At 62.9% G+C, this 13,801-nt stretch overlaps 4 protein-coding genes across 4 annotated transcripts in view; 2 read left to right on the top strand and 2 right to left on the bottom strand.

Moving 5' to 3' along the window:
• Positions 1-3,425, bottom strand: part of MNEG_2232 (hypothetical protein) — a gene marked incomplete at both ends in the record, with an annotated part of 9,245 nt that extends 5,820 nt beyond the window's left edge. The window contains 7 exons of the mRNA XM_014049293.1: positions 224-242; positions 1,096-1,178; positions 1,636-1,810; positions 2,072-2,143; positions 2,474-2,532; positions 2,759-2,934; positions 3,373-3,425. Coding sequence (XP_013904747.1) covers positions 224-242; positions 1,096-1,178; positions 1,636-1,810; positions 2,072-2,143; positions 2,474-2,532; positions 2,759-2,934; positions 3,373-3,425 — 637 coding nt within the window. The remainder of the gene's footprint in view (positions 1-223; positions 243-1,095; positions 1,179-1,635; positions 1,811-2,071; positions 2,144-2,473; positions 2,533-2,758; positions 2,935-3,372) is intronic.
• Positions 3,426-3,775: 350 nt separating this feature from the next.
• On the top strand, positions 3,776-6,722 carry MNEG_2231 (hypothetical protein; the record flags this gene model as incomplete). The annotated part of the gene is made up of 6 exons (XM_014049292.1): positions 3,776-4,415; positions 4,835-4,887; positions 5,162-5,293; positions 5,567-5,647; positions 6,146-6,283; positions 6,636-6,722. The coding sequence occupies 6 exons, from the start codon at positions 3,776-3,778 to the stop codon at positions 6,720-6,722; spliced, it is 1,131 nt and encodes a 376-aa protein (XP_013904746.1).
• A 1,877-nt stretch (positions 6,723-8,599) lies between these two features.
• On the bottom strand, positions 8,600-9,585 carry MNEG_2230 (hypothetical protein; the record flags this gene model as incomplete). The annotated part of the gene is made up of 2 exons (XM_014049291.1): positions 8,600-9,251; positions 9,458-9,585. The coding sequence occupies 2 exons, from the start codon at positions 9,583-9,585 to the stop codon at positions 8,600-8,602; spliced, it is 780 nt and encodes a 259-aa protein (XP_013904745.1).
• A 1,760-nt stretch (positions 9,586-11,345) lies between these two features.
• Positions 11,346-13,801, top strand: part of MNEG_2229 (Heat shock factor protein HSF8) — a gene marked incomplete at both ends in the record, with an annotated part of 4,172 nt that continues 1,716 nt past the window's right edge. The window contains 8 exons of the mRNA XM_014049290.1: positions 11,346-11,386; positions 11,483-11,545; positions 11,734-11,833; positions 12,055-12,237; positions 12,528-12,626; positions 12,889-13,069; positions 13,274-13,521; positions 13,688-13,769. Coding sequence (XP_013904744.1) covers positions 11,346-11,386; positions 11,483-11,545; positions 11,734-11,833; positions 12,055-12,237; positions 12,528-12,626; positions 12,889-13,069; positions 13,274-13,521; positions 13,688-13,769 — 997 coding nt within the window. The remainder of the gene's footprint in view (positions 11,387-11,482; positions 11,546-11,733; positions 11,834-12,054; positions 12,238-12,527; positions 12,627-12,888; positions 13,070-13,273; positions 13,522-13,687; positions 13,770-13,801) is intronic.

Raw genomic sequence — 13,801 nt, 5'->3', positions numbered from 1 at the left:
GGGCGCAGCGCCGAGAGCGCGCCCGCCACGGCATCGCGCGCGGCGGCGGCCAGCTTGCGGCGCAGCGCCTGCGTGGGGCAGGCCTCAGCCTCGCGGAGCAGGCCGTGGTCACGCAGCAGCTGGCCGACGTTCAGGAAGGAGGTGGCCGCTTGGCTCTGGGCCAGGGCAGCGCCGAGAAGCGACTTGCCGGCCCCTGGGGGGCCCAGCAGAACGACGACCCCACCCTCCATGGCGGTCAAGGTCTGCAAACGTGATTCGTACATTGACATGAACGACCAACACCACATTGGCTTTCGTTCATTCGAGTTTTAGGGCGTTGCAGAAGGGCCCGTGAAGATCACGGATCCGTGTCGGAAAACGGGAAAACGTGCAACTGCAAGGTGCCAGCCTGAGGCCTTACATAATTTAGCTACAGTGGCATTACAAGCATATGTAGTAGTACAGTGAGGCATAGTTGTGTGGGACTATGTCGCGCCATGTGTTCCCTGCTGCCAACCGCCTGTGCTCTTCTGCTGACAATGCCTCTGCCGCCAATTTGCATCACCCCCAAAGCGCAGTACTGGGCCGTGGATGCACGGGAATGATCAGTACCGGGATACACGCCCCGCATAGTGGCTGCTGGCTGAGTTCTCATGAATGTTTGCCTGCGTGTATGAAGCTCCGGTCATGGCAGGGAGAGATGACCACGGCTTTGATGCGCCCTTGCTGTGTGGCCTTGGTGGCGCTCCGGCTGGCCCGGCGGCCGCAGCGAACCATTGTCTGTTGTGAGTGACTGTTCTCAGCCGGCGGGTGTGTTTGTCCATGCATACCTCAACATAATGATACTGAGTGCAGATACTGACCTCTCACTTACAGTATTGAGCAATTATTTTTGCAGGCCATGGATGCCATTTTAGGCGAGTGCGGACTGTGAAAGAAGCCAAATCAACATCACTTACGTGCGAAAGCCATGCCGCACGCCCGCCCCTGCGGCTGTCGCTCATCACCCACCAGTCCTGTCACTGATGCTACAATGGCCTCTGCGTAATGACGTCACATTATAACCTTGCCAGACCCGTCAGCTCACTTTGGCTTTGCCTCCAGGAAGTCCCTCACCCTCTGCAGCCAGTTCATGTACTCCACCTCCAGCTTGTCAGCCACGAGCTCAACAAGGTAGGACCCAAACTCGGGAGTGATGCCTGGTGGGGGTGTGACGAAGTGTTTGTGAGTGTGTGTATTGGTATGTGAGTGTGTGCGTGTGTGCGCATGTGTGGGCACGTGCGCAGGTGTTTGTGTGTGTGTGTGTATGTGTGTGTGTGTGTGCCCGCGCCCACGTGCAAGCGCGTGGTGCATGTCCACTTGTGTGGTGGTGTGCAATTGAGGTCAGAGTACAGAGGGCCAAGAGCAGGGTATCAAATGCTCTATGGCTTGCGCAGAAGAGCACAAACGCTGTTGCTGTGACAGCGGTGGCGGCAGGGGCCGGCATGACCTGGCAGGCTGTCGACCGCCAACCCCTCACATGCAAGTAGTCCGTCAAGGCCGCCCCGTGCTAACCCCATACGACGTCGCCCCCGCTCGCACCCTACACATACGAGCACCCAACGAATTCGGCACAGACAATAAAGTGAATCCGCACCGACAGACTGAATCACTTACCCCTCTCATCCAGGTAGTCTGTGAAGGCCTGCTGCAGCGTCTCGTCCAGCTCCTCAAACACCGGCCCTGTGTAGGGCGTGAACTGGTCGCTGTCAGACGTGTCGTCCAGCTCGACCTGGGTTATGCGCACGTAGTCGCCGCCGCCGACGCACTTGAAGGCGATCATGGAGTCGCCCTGGGCGGCGGCGTCACAGGGGTGGGGGTTGGGGCGGGGTGGAGACACGCTGGGGTGGACGGGGGCCGGAAGGTTGAGGGCGGATGGGGCCGCGCTGTCCAGCAGCTGGCAGCTGGCAAGGCGTGGATTGGCCAGGGTCAAGGCTGTATTGATTATTATAGAAGTGTTGGAGAATATATTGGTGCTGGTGACCACTCCTTAAAGCAAACGGCAGGCCCAGGACGGGCAGCCCGGGCGGCCCCCATGGAGGGGGGGCCCCACCTTGCTGACTGTGACACTGAACAGGACGGGCGTCGCCACATACTCCTCTTCCTCGTCCTCGTCGTCCTCGTCCTGTCTCAGGGTGCGCAGGCGCAGCGGTCAAAGGGCGGTCAAATGCTGCGCCATGACGGCTGCAGGGGGCCAGGACCGACGCAGGCTGACAGTCCTGCCGCGTCGCGCCCGCGGAGAGCCGGCACGATGCTGGTTGCTTGCGACCGCCACAGAAGCGGCGCGTGAATTTGGGGCTCCTTCACGCCGTGTGCGGCGCCCGCTGTAAGCCTGTGCTGCCCAAGAGCCGGCGGCCCCAGCGTACCCTCAAAACACCTTGACAACATGTACTTTGTGTTTTGTCACTCCCCTCTGTTGTCACCAAAGCAGCATATCACTACAACAGCCCCCCACCTGGTCGTCCTCTGCCGCCATCTGCTCATCCAGGTCAACCTCCACGTACACATCCTCCCCTGCTTGAAGCGCGAGATGGTCAGGGTTCACTTTGCAAACGGGGGTTTGCAAGCGGGAATCGTACCGGCGGCGCTGGCAAGCAACGTGGCACATGTGAAACATCGGATGGGCGTGCACGGGCCCGATTCCAGGGGAGACCGCCGCTGCTGCCGCGCGAGCGACAAGCCGGCTGCGGTGCCCCCCCCACAGTGCAGCAGGATCCGGACGCCGTGCGGCCGCTCCCACCCTTGAAGCTGCGTGCCAGGGTGATGCTGTTGCTGTTGGGCGTGTCCTCCAGCTCAAAGCCGTTTGGGGGCCCCTCCAGCACTTCCTCTGGCGTGCGGTACCGCTCCTTCTCCACTTTGAGCTCGTCCTTCAGAACGCTGATCAGGCCGTCCGCGACGCTGCCCTGCTGCTGCCCCCTGCGCGCCGCGGCGCGCACGGCGCGCGGGGCATGCCGGATGTGTCCCGGGTGTGCTTGCTGCTGTTGCCTTTGGTGCACCGGTGCCGCCGCCGCCTTCAAGACTGGGGCTGCAGGAGTCACCGAGGTTGTGGCCCGAGTCGTTGGGGCCCCCAAAGCCTGTCTTCTAGTCACGCTGCCGATGGAGCACATGCTTTTTGACTTTCGAGATCTGCGATGCGTTCTTTGTGTTCAGACTCGAATGTGGCGGCTGTTTGTTCATTCAGGTGTACCAACGTTGTTTGATAAAGCTGTGTTGTAGGCTGCACCTGCTGCTCTTGATTCCGAAAGACGATTGGCCCACGCAAGCAATTATTCACTGCATCACTGCAACACTGCTGCCACCGCTGCCATGCGCATCGTTTAGGCCCCCGATACAAGCATCCAGTAATGTCCTTACTCGACGATGTCAATGAAATTCACGGCATCAATTGCTACATGCAGTGATCTCATTCAACGCCACGCTCTGCTCAGCGCAAAAGGATTCCGTTCAGGGAGTCCCGATTACAAGAATATAGGATTATAATCAGAATCAAAGCGCCCATTGGCTGAACCGGGCCCAAGGCACCACAGTGGCGGGTGCGTTGCTGCGCTTCTGGCGGTGCCGATGAGCCAAGCGCTTTGATGCCAGCCATTGCAAGGCGCCCATTGGCCTGCCCTGCGCGATGTCTATCTGGCAATTTGACCCTTGAAAATCGCAGATGATGCTCCGAGGCTGGGGGCTGAGGCAAGCGCCAGGCGCCAGCACTGGAGCCGCTCGTCAGCCCAATGTCCCGCCGCAACTGCCACCGCGGGCACCCAAAATGCGGAGCCGCAAACCCGCCGCCAGCAGCAGCGCCCCCACCCGGGCGCTGCCAGCAGCAGCATCAGCCGGCCAGGGCGCGGGGGCCCTGGGCCATGACGGCGACACACACAAGGTAGACCAGGCAGCGGGCGGGGTCGCTGCAGCCGCAGCAGCTGCGGCTGTCCTCATGCGCAAAGCCGCGGCAAGCAGTACCAGTGCCGCCGCCGCAACCAGAAGCAATTCAAACAGCAGCAGTAGCAATAGCAGCAGCAGCAGTAGCAGCACCAGCAGCGGCGGCGGCGGCGGCGGCGGCGGCGGTGCCAGTAGCGGCGGCGGCAGCGGCGGCGTCGCCAGCAGTGGCGGTGTCGCCGGCAGTAGCGGCGGCAGCGCCCAGGCGGCCGTCGCCGCTGCTGGTCCCCCCGCGGCGGCCTCCGCGCCGCCGCAGAGCGCGGTAGAGCAGCGAATGGCGCAGCTGCGCGAGCTCCAGGCGGCCTCCAGCCAGGCGCTGGCGCAGCGGCCCGCGGTCGCGGCGGACGCGCACCTGCGGACGGCGCCGAGGTTGGTGGACGCCCGCATGTATGATCAGTTGGTGCGCGTGCACAATAAGCTCACGCGGGAGATGGGGGCGCAGGAGGCGTTCGTGGTGGCGCTGCAGGAAGGTGGGGCGGCGCACGAGAGTGTGGGTGTGTGCGAGCGTGCTCACGCGCTCGTGCGTGTGTGTGTGTGTGTGCATGTGTGTGTGTGTGTGTGTGGGGGGGGTGTTTGTGCGCATGCGTGCGCGCGTGGAGGACTCAGGCGCGCGTGTAGGTGGGCAGGGCGTGTGGGCGAGCAGGCGGGCGGCCAGGCTGCATGTGGGCATGCACCTGCCCAACGCCCGATTCTCCGGCCTCGAATTACGGCGCGTGGACGAGCCGAGTGGTCGGTAATCGTTGGGGAGAGCCCGACCGTACCTGCACGGTCCATCACCCCAACCTGCGTCAGGGTTGCCTCCGGCGCAAAGCCAAGCGGCAGGTCGGCCCCTCTCAACTCACACCCACGCACCTCATGCCTTGAAAACGCCCCTGCACCGCCTTGTCAGAGGTGTCCCGCTGCAACGATGACCTGATGGCGGCTCACGAGCTGCTTAAACAGGTGGGGGCGGGCGGCTGTAGGCACACCGCCAAGGCGGGGGCGCGCCTGCGCACCTCTGTTTGTTGGTCGCACGGCCAGCCGGCGGGCCTGCTCTGAAGCTTCTGCGGCGGCCAATGTAGTGGGTGGTGGGCGAAGGCCTGGCTCAGCCCCCGAAAGGCTGGGGCATGGGGGCACAGAGATCTAGCGGTGCAGAAGCACGATAGTGCGGGAGCGTGCCCAACTGCCAACCCACAAACCAGACGCCACCCGTTTCCCTCTGACCTCTCCTAAAAAGATTGCGATGGAGTTTGGGACCACGAAGCGCCTCGCGCAGTCGGCCGCCGCGGCGGTGCAGTTTGGCGTGGACGCGGATGCTGCGGTGACCAAGGTGGAGAAGCTGACTCAGCGGCTAGCCGCAATGGAGGAGGTGGGCAGCTGCTTTCTGGGGGCTGCTTGATGGCAAGTCTCAATTTGATATAGCAGAGGGACTGCATCAGGCATCTGCCGACAGTGGGATGCATGTGGCATACACCGTAGCTTCCAGGCTTGAAGGGGAAGGCATCAAGGCACAATGCCAAGCAGCCGCACGCCTGCCTGGGCAGGCAGTATGCACGCATGCGCACGCATGCGCTCGGATTTTCCCCTGTGGCATCGCTTTGTGCACCCATCAGCTCCTCGCCACGCAATACTGCGCACGCAGGCCGTGCTGCAGCAGCGGGACCAGTTCGGGTCCAAGGTGGTGCGCCGCGTGCCAGTCGAGTGGGTGGGCTGCGCCAACGAGGTGGGTGCGGCACGCATTCAGGCGTGCAGCATGCAGACTTGAGCCCAGAGATGGTCTGGTTCCCCATAACTTGCATGCATATGTGAAAATCGAAATCTCTTGCAAGCTCACATTCAAGTGCAACTTTTTTTGGCTCGGTCTCCAAGAGCTTGCTGGTATGCCAGCAATCAGCTGGGAACACTGTGGTACAGCCCTAAACCGGCTGGTTGCAATCTGGAATCTGAACCTCGCCCCTGAGTTGGCCCCTTGCGCAACCATTCGTGCATCCTCCACCATCCCTCCCATACCATGCCACTATGTCCTACGGGACAATTTTTTGACTGTGAATTGCAAGGCTGAAAGCATCATAGTTTTGTTCCGCGTGTGCTGTCACGGCCGCCTTGCAACCAGGAGCAGTGGCGGGGTTGGTGTGCGATACCGAAACATAGGACAAAGGGCGTCTTTGTGCTGTACCACAGCACTGCACCCAACACCAGAACCCATCACACCGCGCTGCAGGTGGTGCTGATGGGGGACTTTGACGGCTGGACGCGCGGCCAGGAGCTGTCAGCGGAGGATGTCACCAGCGACAGCGTCTACGCGCGGTTCGAGGGCACGCTGCTGCTGCGGCCCGGCCGCTACCTCGTCAAACTGCTGGTGGGCGGTTGTGTTTGGGGTCGATGACCGCTGGCTGTGGAGGCGGCGGATAACGGATGCTGCAGGGCTGCGGCTCGGGATTCCCATTTCATGGGTGCTTTGCGCGGTGTGGCGGCCACACAGACGGGGCTGAGACAACAGGGGTTTGGTACGGGTGGGGTTGATGCAGCACAGGTGGGTGCAGCCAGGGCGCAGTCATGTTGAACCTCTGGTGCCTCAGCATGCCGTCCCGCGTAGTCCCGCTGACGCCTCTCATTGCGTCTCTCAACAAAGCCGTGTTGCGATGCGCGGGACGCGCCGCCATGTTTCGACCGCCCCCCCCACCCCGTCTGCTGGTCGCCTTTATTCCCAGGTGGACGGCGAGTGGCGGCTGGCGGCGGACTGGCCAAAGGAGCTGGATGGTGGCGGGAACGAGGTCAACGTGCTCACTGTGGAGTGAGGCCCGGCGAATTCGAGCGCGGCTGGCTGGCGTGGGCAGGCCCACATACTGATCGGCTGGGTTGACTACGGCCTGTGGCATGGTGCTGCTCGCTTCTTAATGTCGTGGCGAGGGGCCTTTGCAATGCCCTTTGTTCTTCACTGGTGGGCGTCCGCAATGTTGCTGATTCGAACCGGCGGTCGAGGGTGAGGTCTGGCGGCTGCGTCATCTGCCGCCCTGCCCCTGCCTTGTCATCGGCTCCATGTTACGTGCATCACCGCCAATTGTGAAATTGAAAGAGTTGTATCATCATGATGCTGGTCAATGCATCACGCCGTACGCTGGTTGAATTCAAAACACAAGCGTCACGAAGCGAGTAAGGCGCTGTCGTTCAAAGCCGACGAAGCCAGCGGGTAAAAGATGGTCGGTTGATGCATGTGGCGGCACAGCCCTTTCGGGCGTCCGTCGGCAGCGCAACCGCTGAATGACTTGCCACTGTCGAAAAAAGGTTGAAAATCCACTCTGCTGTCACTAAAAAAGTGATTCGTCGCTCTCCTAGGCGCCAAGCTGCTCCGGTGCATGTTCGCCACCAAAAAACCAGACAGGCGGGGCCGGCGGCGATGGCCTCGGCGGCCTGGGGATGCGAATTTTGATCGGCTTGCCGTCGCCCTTTGGCCGCTGCCGGCTGAGGCCGTAGGTGCCTGCGTGCAGGTGCAGTCGATTGGTTGCTTGCAAAAAACGGCCATCTCCTCGTCGGCAAGATTCTGCAAGCAATGTTGCAGCCAGGGCGAAGCAGCCTGCAAGAGAGTTGCTGCGCATGCAGTACTGGTGACCTCACCTAAGAAGCGCTTTCCTCGCTGAGTTCGTCGGTCGTGCTGCGCACACGATTCCAAGCCGCCTGCTGCCTCAGCCTCGGTTGCCAGTGCTGCAGGCGCTGTGCACACCGCTGCTGCTGCTGCTTCCGCAGTGGGTGCTGCCATCTGCCTAGTTGCAGCGGCCGCTGCTACCACTAGTCGCCAATGTGCTTGTGCCATCGCTTTTTGCTCATGCACTCGTGAGCCCAAACAAAAGTGCCTAGGATACGAGCTTTAGATCACGTGATGATCTCAAAACGAGCTAGATTTGCCCTCTTGTTACGTCAAGGAGCTAAGATTCGCCAGTACGCTGAAGTTCTCGCTAAAGGCTTCAGGGCAGGTCGGCACGTCGTGCGTCATAATGCGTGCGGTACTGCGGCACCTGCGTCGCAGGTGCGACAATTCCGCAGCAGTCCACACCACAGTGGGATGGCTCCAAGGCTGGCCTGTTCAAGCCGCATGGGACTGAGATACCTGAATTGTTTGTTTCTTTGAATAGTCTTACAACAGCCCAGGAAATTGAGGTTGAGAAGGCGTGATGCTCCATACGGTAACGGTACAAGAAAAACGGAACCCAGTGCCGGGATAGGGACGAGGGACGAGGAAGGCAGGCAATGCAGGTCAGGGGTAAGCAACCACCTATGTCATGCTCTGTCGTGTGTCATCTGCCAGGTCAACTGTGGGCTTAGCCGGTGACGTGCCGTCCCCAACAAATGTCGCCAGCACAAACGGCAACCGGGCTTCGCAGCACGGGCCAGGAACGCTCGCTTCCCACACGCCATGCAACCACCAAAGGGTGCAAGGGGACCAAGGACTTTGCCGCCGTCATATCTGATCTGGACTGGTCAAGGCTTGCGGCCAAGGGGCCTCTGCCACGCATCACGGTCCGGGCCCCGGCGGCGGCCCACGCGGCCCGCGCGCCTCGGGCGCGCGCGGGCCGGGGCCGCTGCAGCAGGGCGCAGGGCAGGGAACGGGGGCCGGCCGGCCCCGCCGCGGGGCGGACTGGGCCCCCCGTGTATAATTGTCGACGGTCAGCAGTTTTTATCAGCAGCCCATCGGGAAGCGCGACGATGGGTCGCTCTCCTTATCCTGGGGGTCCCACTCGACCACCCGCATGCCGTCGACAGAGACTTCGTCCTCGAAGCCCATCTGCGCCTCGGGCTTGACGCGCTTGACGGGCACGGCGACGCAGTAGATGGTCCCGACATCCGGCTCCACGCTGACGCTGACGTCAATCTGCGACTCGGACTCTATGTCCACAAACTCCTCGAGCGCGGACAGGATGTTCTTCTTCATCTCCGCCAGCCCCGAGGGGCTCATGCCGCAGCGGTCCGCGACGAGGATCATGCGCAGCCGCTGCTTTGCGCCGTCCTTGGGGGTCAGCTCCGGGGGCTTGTCCGGGAAGAAGATTTGCCATGCCAGCTGCAGCTTGCCTAGGAAGTCGCGCACCGGCCCCGCGGAGCCGGCGCCCTCGACCGTCGCCTTGCCGTCCGGCCGGATCTTGTAGCTCAGAGAGGTTGCGAGCGCGCTGCTGGTCGCGGTGACGTCGCCGCTGCGGAGGGTGCGCTCGCGGCGCTCGCTGTGCGCGGCGGCGGGCGCGCGGACGGGCGCCGCGTGCGCGGCGGTGTTGCGCGGGGGCCGCGGGAGGCTGCTGCTGGCGCCGGCGCTGCTGCTGCCGCCGCCGCTGCTGCTGATGCTACGAGGTGGTAGCCCAGTTGGCGCAGTCCCCTGCCTGCTTGGCGCAACCTGGTTTTTGAGCGCATCAGGGGCAGGGTTTGGACCGCGTATGTGTGTGTGTGTGTGGGGGGGGGGGTAGCGACAGCGATCAAGGTCAGTCAACCATCACGCGCAAGGATAGAGCAGCATATGGCCTTTGCGCGTGTCCCAGGTCATGTCTCGCACGCCAGCAGGTGCCGTCCCCCAAGCAGCATGGGTGCAGCGCTGGTGCTGCGGTAGCCGTTGTTGGTCCGCAACACCGCGCGCCCGTTCGAAGCCCCTCTGGCCTCCCACTTGGGGCGATCAGGAACCATACGATTCCCTCGAAGCTCCGTTCAGGCAGCGCACCGCTCCGTACGATCCTCGCGGGGTCCAGGCCGCTACTCTCATGTTGTCCGGCTGCCGGGCGCTTGCTTACGAAGCAAAGTTGGCAAGCAAGGGTATCTGTAGGCTTTCACAGAAGATCTGTGTGTCTGGCGCGGCTATTCAGAGGCTGCGGGGTGGTCAATGTTGTGGAGTGGTGTGTCTGCCGTCGACGGCGAAGGTTATATACGATAAACAGTCATTTTGAAGTGATACGTTCACACGGCTGAGCGAACGGGTAGGCGCCACGATCGCTCGTTTTGCTGGCTACTGGTATGGTGCTCTCTTGGGTGCACTGCGCACTGCCCATTGCTGCTGCAAGATGGCGCAAGCACTTGCGCCATCTGCCACGTGCGCAGCGTTTTCCCCAGCCCAGAGAGCAAATCAATTGCACAGCATGCACCTTCTGAGAGCAGACCACAGTGCACGGCGCACATCTCTTAGTCTGTTACCGCCTTTGCATGGGCAGGCGGCCAGGTGAGGTGCCCATGGGCGGTAGTTCGTGGCGACCAGACATGGGTGGCCGAGACAGAGCGAGAGCATGCTGTCAGTCTGCTTCTTTTGGTATCACCCGCGTCGCCCTGCACAGCCCATCGGGCCGCCGTGGTCTTCCATGCCAACGGCGCCATCCCCAAGGACCCTGAAAGTGCAACCTCGCCGGCACCCAAACATCAAGCTGTACTGCAAGCTGCTTGATCTCCTTGTTGCAAGTTCCGCACTGGTCACTGCAGTATCTTTTTTCCCTCTCAGCAACGTCCCCTGCAGGTGGCCAGGGGCGTGGAAAGGAACAGGAAGGCATGCCTGCCTCTCGACCTGCACAACAACTGACACAAGTCTCCCTCTATGCAGTGCATCTGGCGCAGCGCTGGTATCATTGCTGATAAATTGATCAAATTAAAGGAGTTGTTACCTGCTCAACATCAAATTTTGCGTTGAGTGCTCCAGGTCAGAGGTGACTAAGAGGATTGTTTGCACAGCCCCAAGACCAGTGCTCGGGCCATAACCTCACCTCAACATCCATAGCAGCGAGTGGCGTGTGGTATGTGGATTACTGGACGCAGGAGCGCGAGCGGGTCAGGTTCGACTATAGTTATGAGCGGTGTCCACCAGGCGGATGCACGTGTCCACTCGGTCACGTTGCCGCTTCTGGTCAATCGTGCCGCTCTCCCAGCCGGTGTTGCACACTTGCCAATGAACTGCTCGTGAGCGCATTTCAGACTTCAATTGCGCTTTTTAACGCGAAATCAACGCGCACTATGGCGACAGAGTGTCCAGCAGGCGCGGTCTCTTGATTTATGCGACTTTGGGTGATCTGCATTTGCGTGGAATGCGCACGTCCTCGCTTGATTTGAGCCACAAATTTACCTTCTCATAAGTGAGAATCCCCAAACATCATCCAAAGCTGCAGCACATCCTCACATCAATTCGATTGACTGACAAGGCTCTACAGGCGCCAGCTCTTCGGCTTTAGCACCTTTGTGCTGATAGTGGATCGACACAACGCCCGCCTGGGCGCTTGGGCGCTTGGACGATAGGGCAGTCCCTCCTGCGAGGGTGGACGCGGTGCACGCGGCATGTCGCGACGTAATCAGAGCGAAGGAGGTGGCGGAGGAGCTCAGCAGCCACCCCCGTTCCTCACCAAGACGTGAGAGCGGCGCCTTGCGAGCCCGCCACGCGTTGCGGCGGGTCGCAGCAGCAAGCGCATGCGCGTATGCTTATTGTCCCGCTGGCGCTTTGGTGCCGCGCCTTGCGGTAAGCACGCGCTCATCAAGGTATTGATTGACACTGCTGTGGCGGCAGCAGTAGCAACACTAGCAGCGACCGCGCGCCTGCTACACTGCTCCTCAGGTATGACTTGGTGGACGACCCCTCGACCGATCCCGTCGTGTCGTGGGGCCCCGACGGCGCCAGGTGCGCGCAGGACAGCAGGGCGCCCTGCATGCCGAGGCCAATCTTCCTTGGTGCCCCGCCATCCGTGCTTTGCGCAAGGCATACAGGGCGTGCCGCAGCCCCATGCTTCGATTCCGTTCGCGCTGGCCCTACACAGCAGCGGACGACACCCCCGCTGCCCGGCGCCGCTCGCCGCTCCCCGCCTGCAGCTTCGTTGTTTGGACGCCGCCTGAGTTTTCACGCGACCTGCTGCCGCGCCACTTCAAGCACAACAACTTCTCTAGCTTCGTGCGGCAGCTCAACACATACGTGAGCACCACAGGCTGCGACCGCCTGCAGGCTGCAGCTACCGCGTCTTGCCTGCCTCTCCCCCACCTAAAAGCGGCAGAGCGACGCCTCACGACCATCTGCTGTCGCATCTAAACGCCTGCCACCAGCATCGCTCAGGTGCTTGATCGGCGCGCCCTCCTCGCCTCTGCAACTTTGAATGTTGGTTGCGAGTTTTTATCCCTTTTCAATACCTATCCCAGGGCTTCCGAAAGGTCGATCCTGACCGGTGGGAGTTTGCCAATGATAACTTCATCCGCGGCCGCCGGGACCTGCTTAAGGACATCCACCGCCGCAAGCCCACCGGCCCCGGCGGCGGCGGCGGCGGCGGCGCAGCCGGCGGCAGCAGCAGCGCGCACGTGCCGGCGGGGCAGGGGGCGATCGAGGTGCGCGGAGGGGTGCGGCGTCGGCGCGGTAGAACGGTGCCTTGAGAGCAACAGGCGCTTCGGGGCACTGCTGCAAGCAGCCCCGTGCTGGGATTGTCAGACGTTCAGCACCACTCGTGACGGGCCGGCATCGCTCAGCTTGGCGCAGTTGAGGCCGATTCGCTCATTCACGTTGGGCACCGCCTTCCCCTAGAAAGAAAGGCCGTCCCTGGCCCTTGACAAGCCTCCCAGCTTCCGCTAACCCCCTTTCCCCCACCACACCCCGCACTCCGCGCCGCGCCGTGCCCCAGCTGGGCCACTATGGCGGGCTGGGGGATGAGATCGATTCGTTGAAGCGCGACAAGAACGTGCTCATGCTGGAGCTCGTGCGGCTCAGGCAGGCGCAGCAGGTGCGCGGCAGCTGCGGTCCCGCGCCGCACGACAGGCGCTGTGCTGGGGCGGGGCGCGCTGCCCGCGCGGGAAGCAGGGTGCGGGCGGGCTGCGGCGGGCTCAGCCGGCAGGCCGGCCGGGACTGGCGCGGCTGATGTGAACTGAGGGCGGCAGGCTCCCATGGCGGTAGGTTTGCGTGGCAGCAAACTCCCTCAGCAATGGGTAGCCCTGCTGATCCCTAGCCGCAACCCCCCTGCCCGCGAATTGCGGCCCCCCCTGCAGGCGTCCGACTCTCGCATGCGCGACCTGCAGCAGCGGCTTGATGCTACCGAGTCGCGGCAGAACACCATCATCAACTTCCTGGGCCGCGTCGCCCACAACCCCGCGGTGCTGCAGCAGCTGGTGGCCGCGGCGCAGCAGTCGGGGATGCAGCGGATAGGCAGCAGCCCGGGGCGCGCGGCAGGTGCGCGCCCGCACCCCACGCCTGCAGCTCTGCCTCCAAGCCTGCTATGTTGCTTGGAAAATCTGGAGGGCTACCCCCCTTGACCTGCCCGATCCGCGCCCCTGCGCACATGACATGCATCATGCTCCCTGCGACCAGCGGATAACCCCCGCGTGCTGCCCCGCCCCGTACGATGGACGGGCACATGCGCGCGTGATATCGCAGGCCGCGGCGCGCGCAAGAAGCGGCGCGCCCGCGGCGCCGGCGGCAGCGGCGGCGACGAGTCGGACGAGCCCGTCGCGGGCCCCGCGGCGACGAGCGAGAACCAGATCATCCAATACCAGCCGCAGGGGGACTTCACGGAGGAGCTGCTGCGCGGCATGGCGGCGGTGGTGCAGCAGCCGGGCGGCGGCGGCGGCGGCGCGGCGTTTGGGGACTTTGCGGATGCTTTTGCTGACCTGCAGCTGCAGCAGGTGCGCGCGCGTGTGCACGTGTGTATGTACACATTACGCCGCGGGCTTGCGTGTGCTGCGTGTCCTCGTTGCTTGCCGCGGCCTGGTTTGCCTTGGCCGCCGTACACCATGCGCCCGGCTCGCGCGCCGCGCGTTGCAACACGTCCCTGCCTTCCTGCCGCCGCAGGTCCCTGGAACGGCGGTGCCGCAGACAGTCACGATCCAGGAGCAGCCCGTCATCTTTGACGCCGGCTCATTTCCCATTCTGGGTGAGGGGCCGGGGCCTCGTGGGGGGCTGGGG

Source organism: Monoraphidium neglectum, assembly GCF_000611645.1.
Source record: "Monoraphidium neglectum strain SAG 48.87 unplaced genomic scaffold scaffold00245, whole genome shotgun sequence".
NCBI lineage: Eukaryota > Viridiplantae > Chlorophyta > Chlorophyceae > Sphaeropleales > Selenastraceae > Monoraphidium > Monoraphidium neglectum.
Note: the sequence above shows the minus strand (reverse complement) of the source record. Positions and strands in the feature narration are given on the sequence as shown.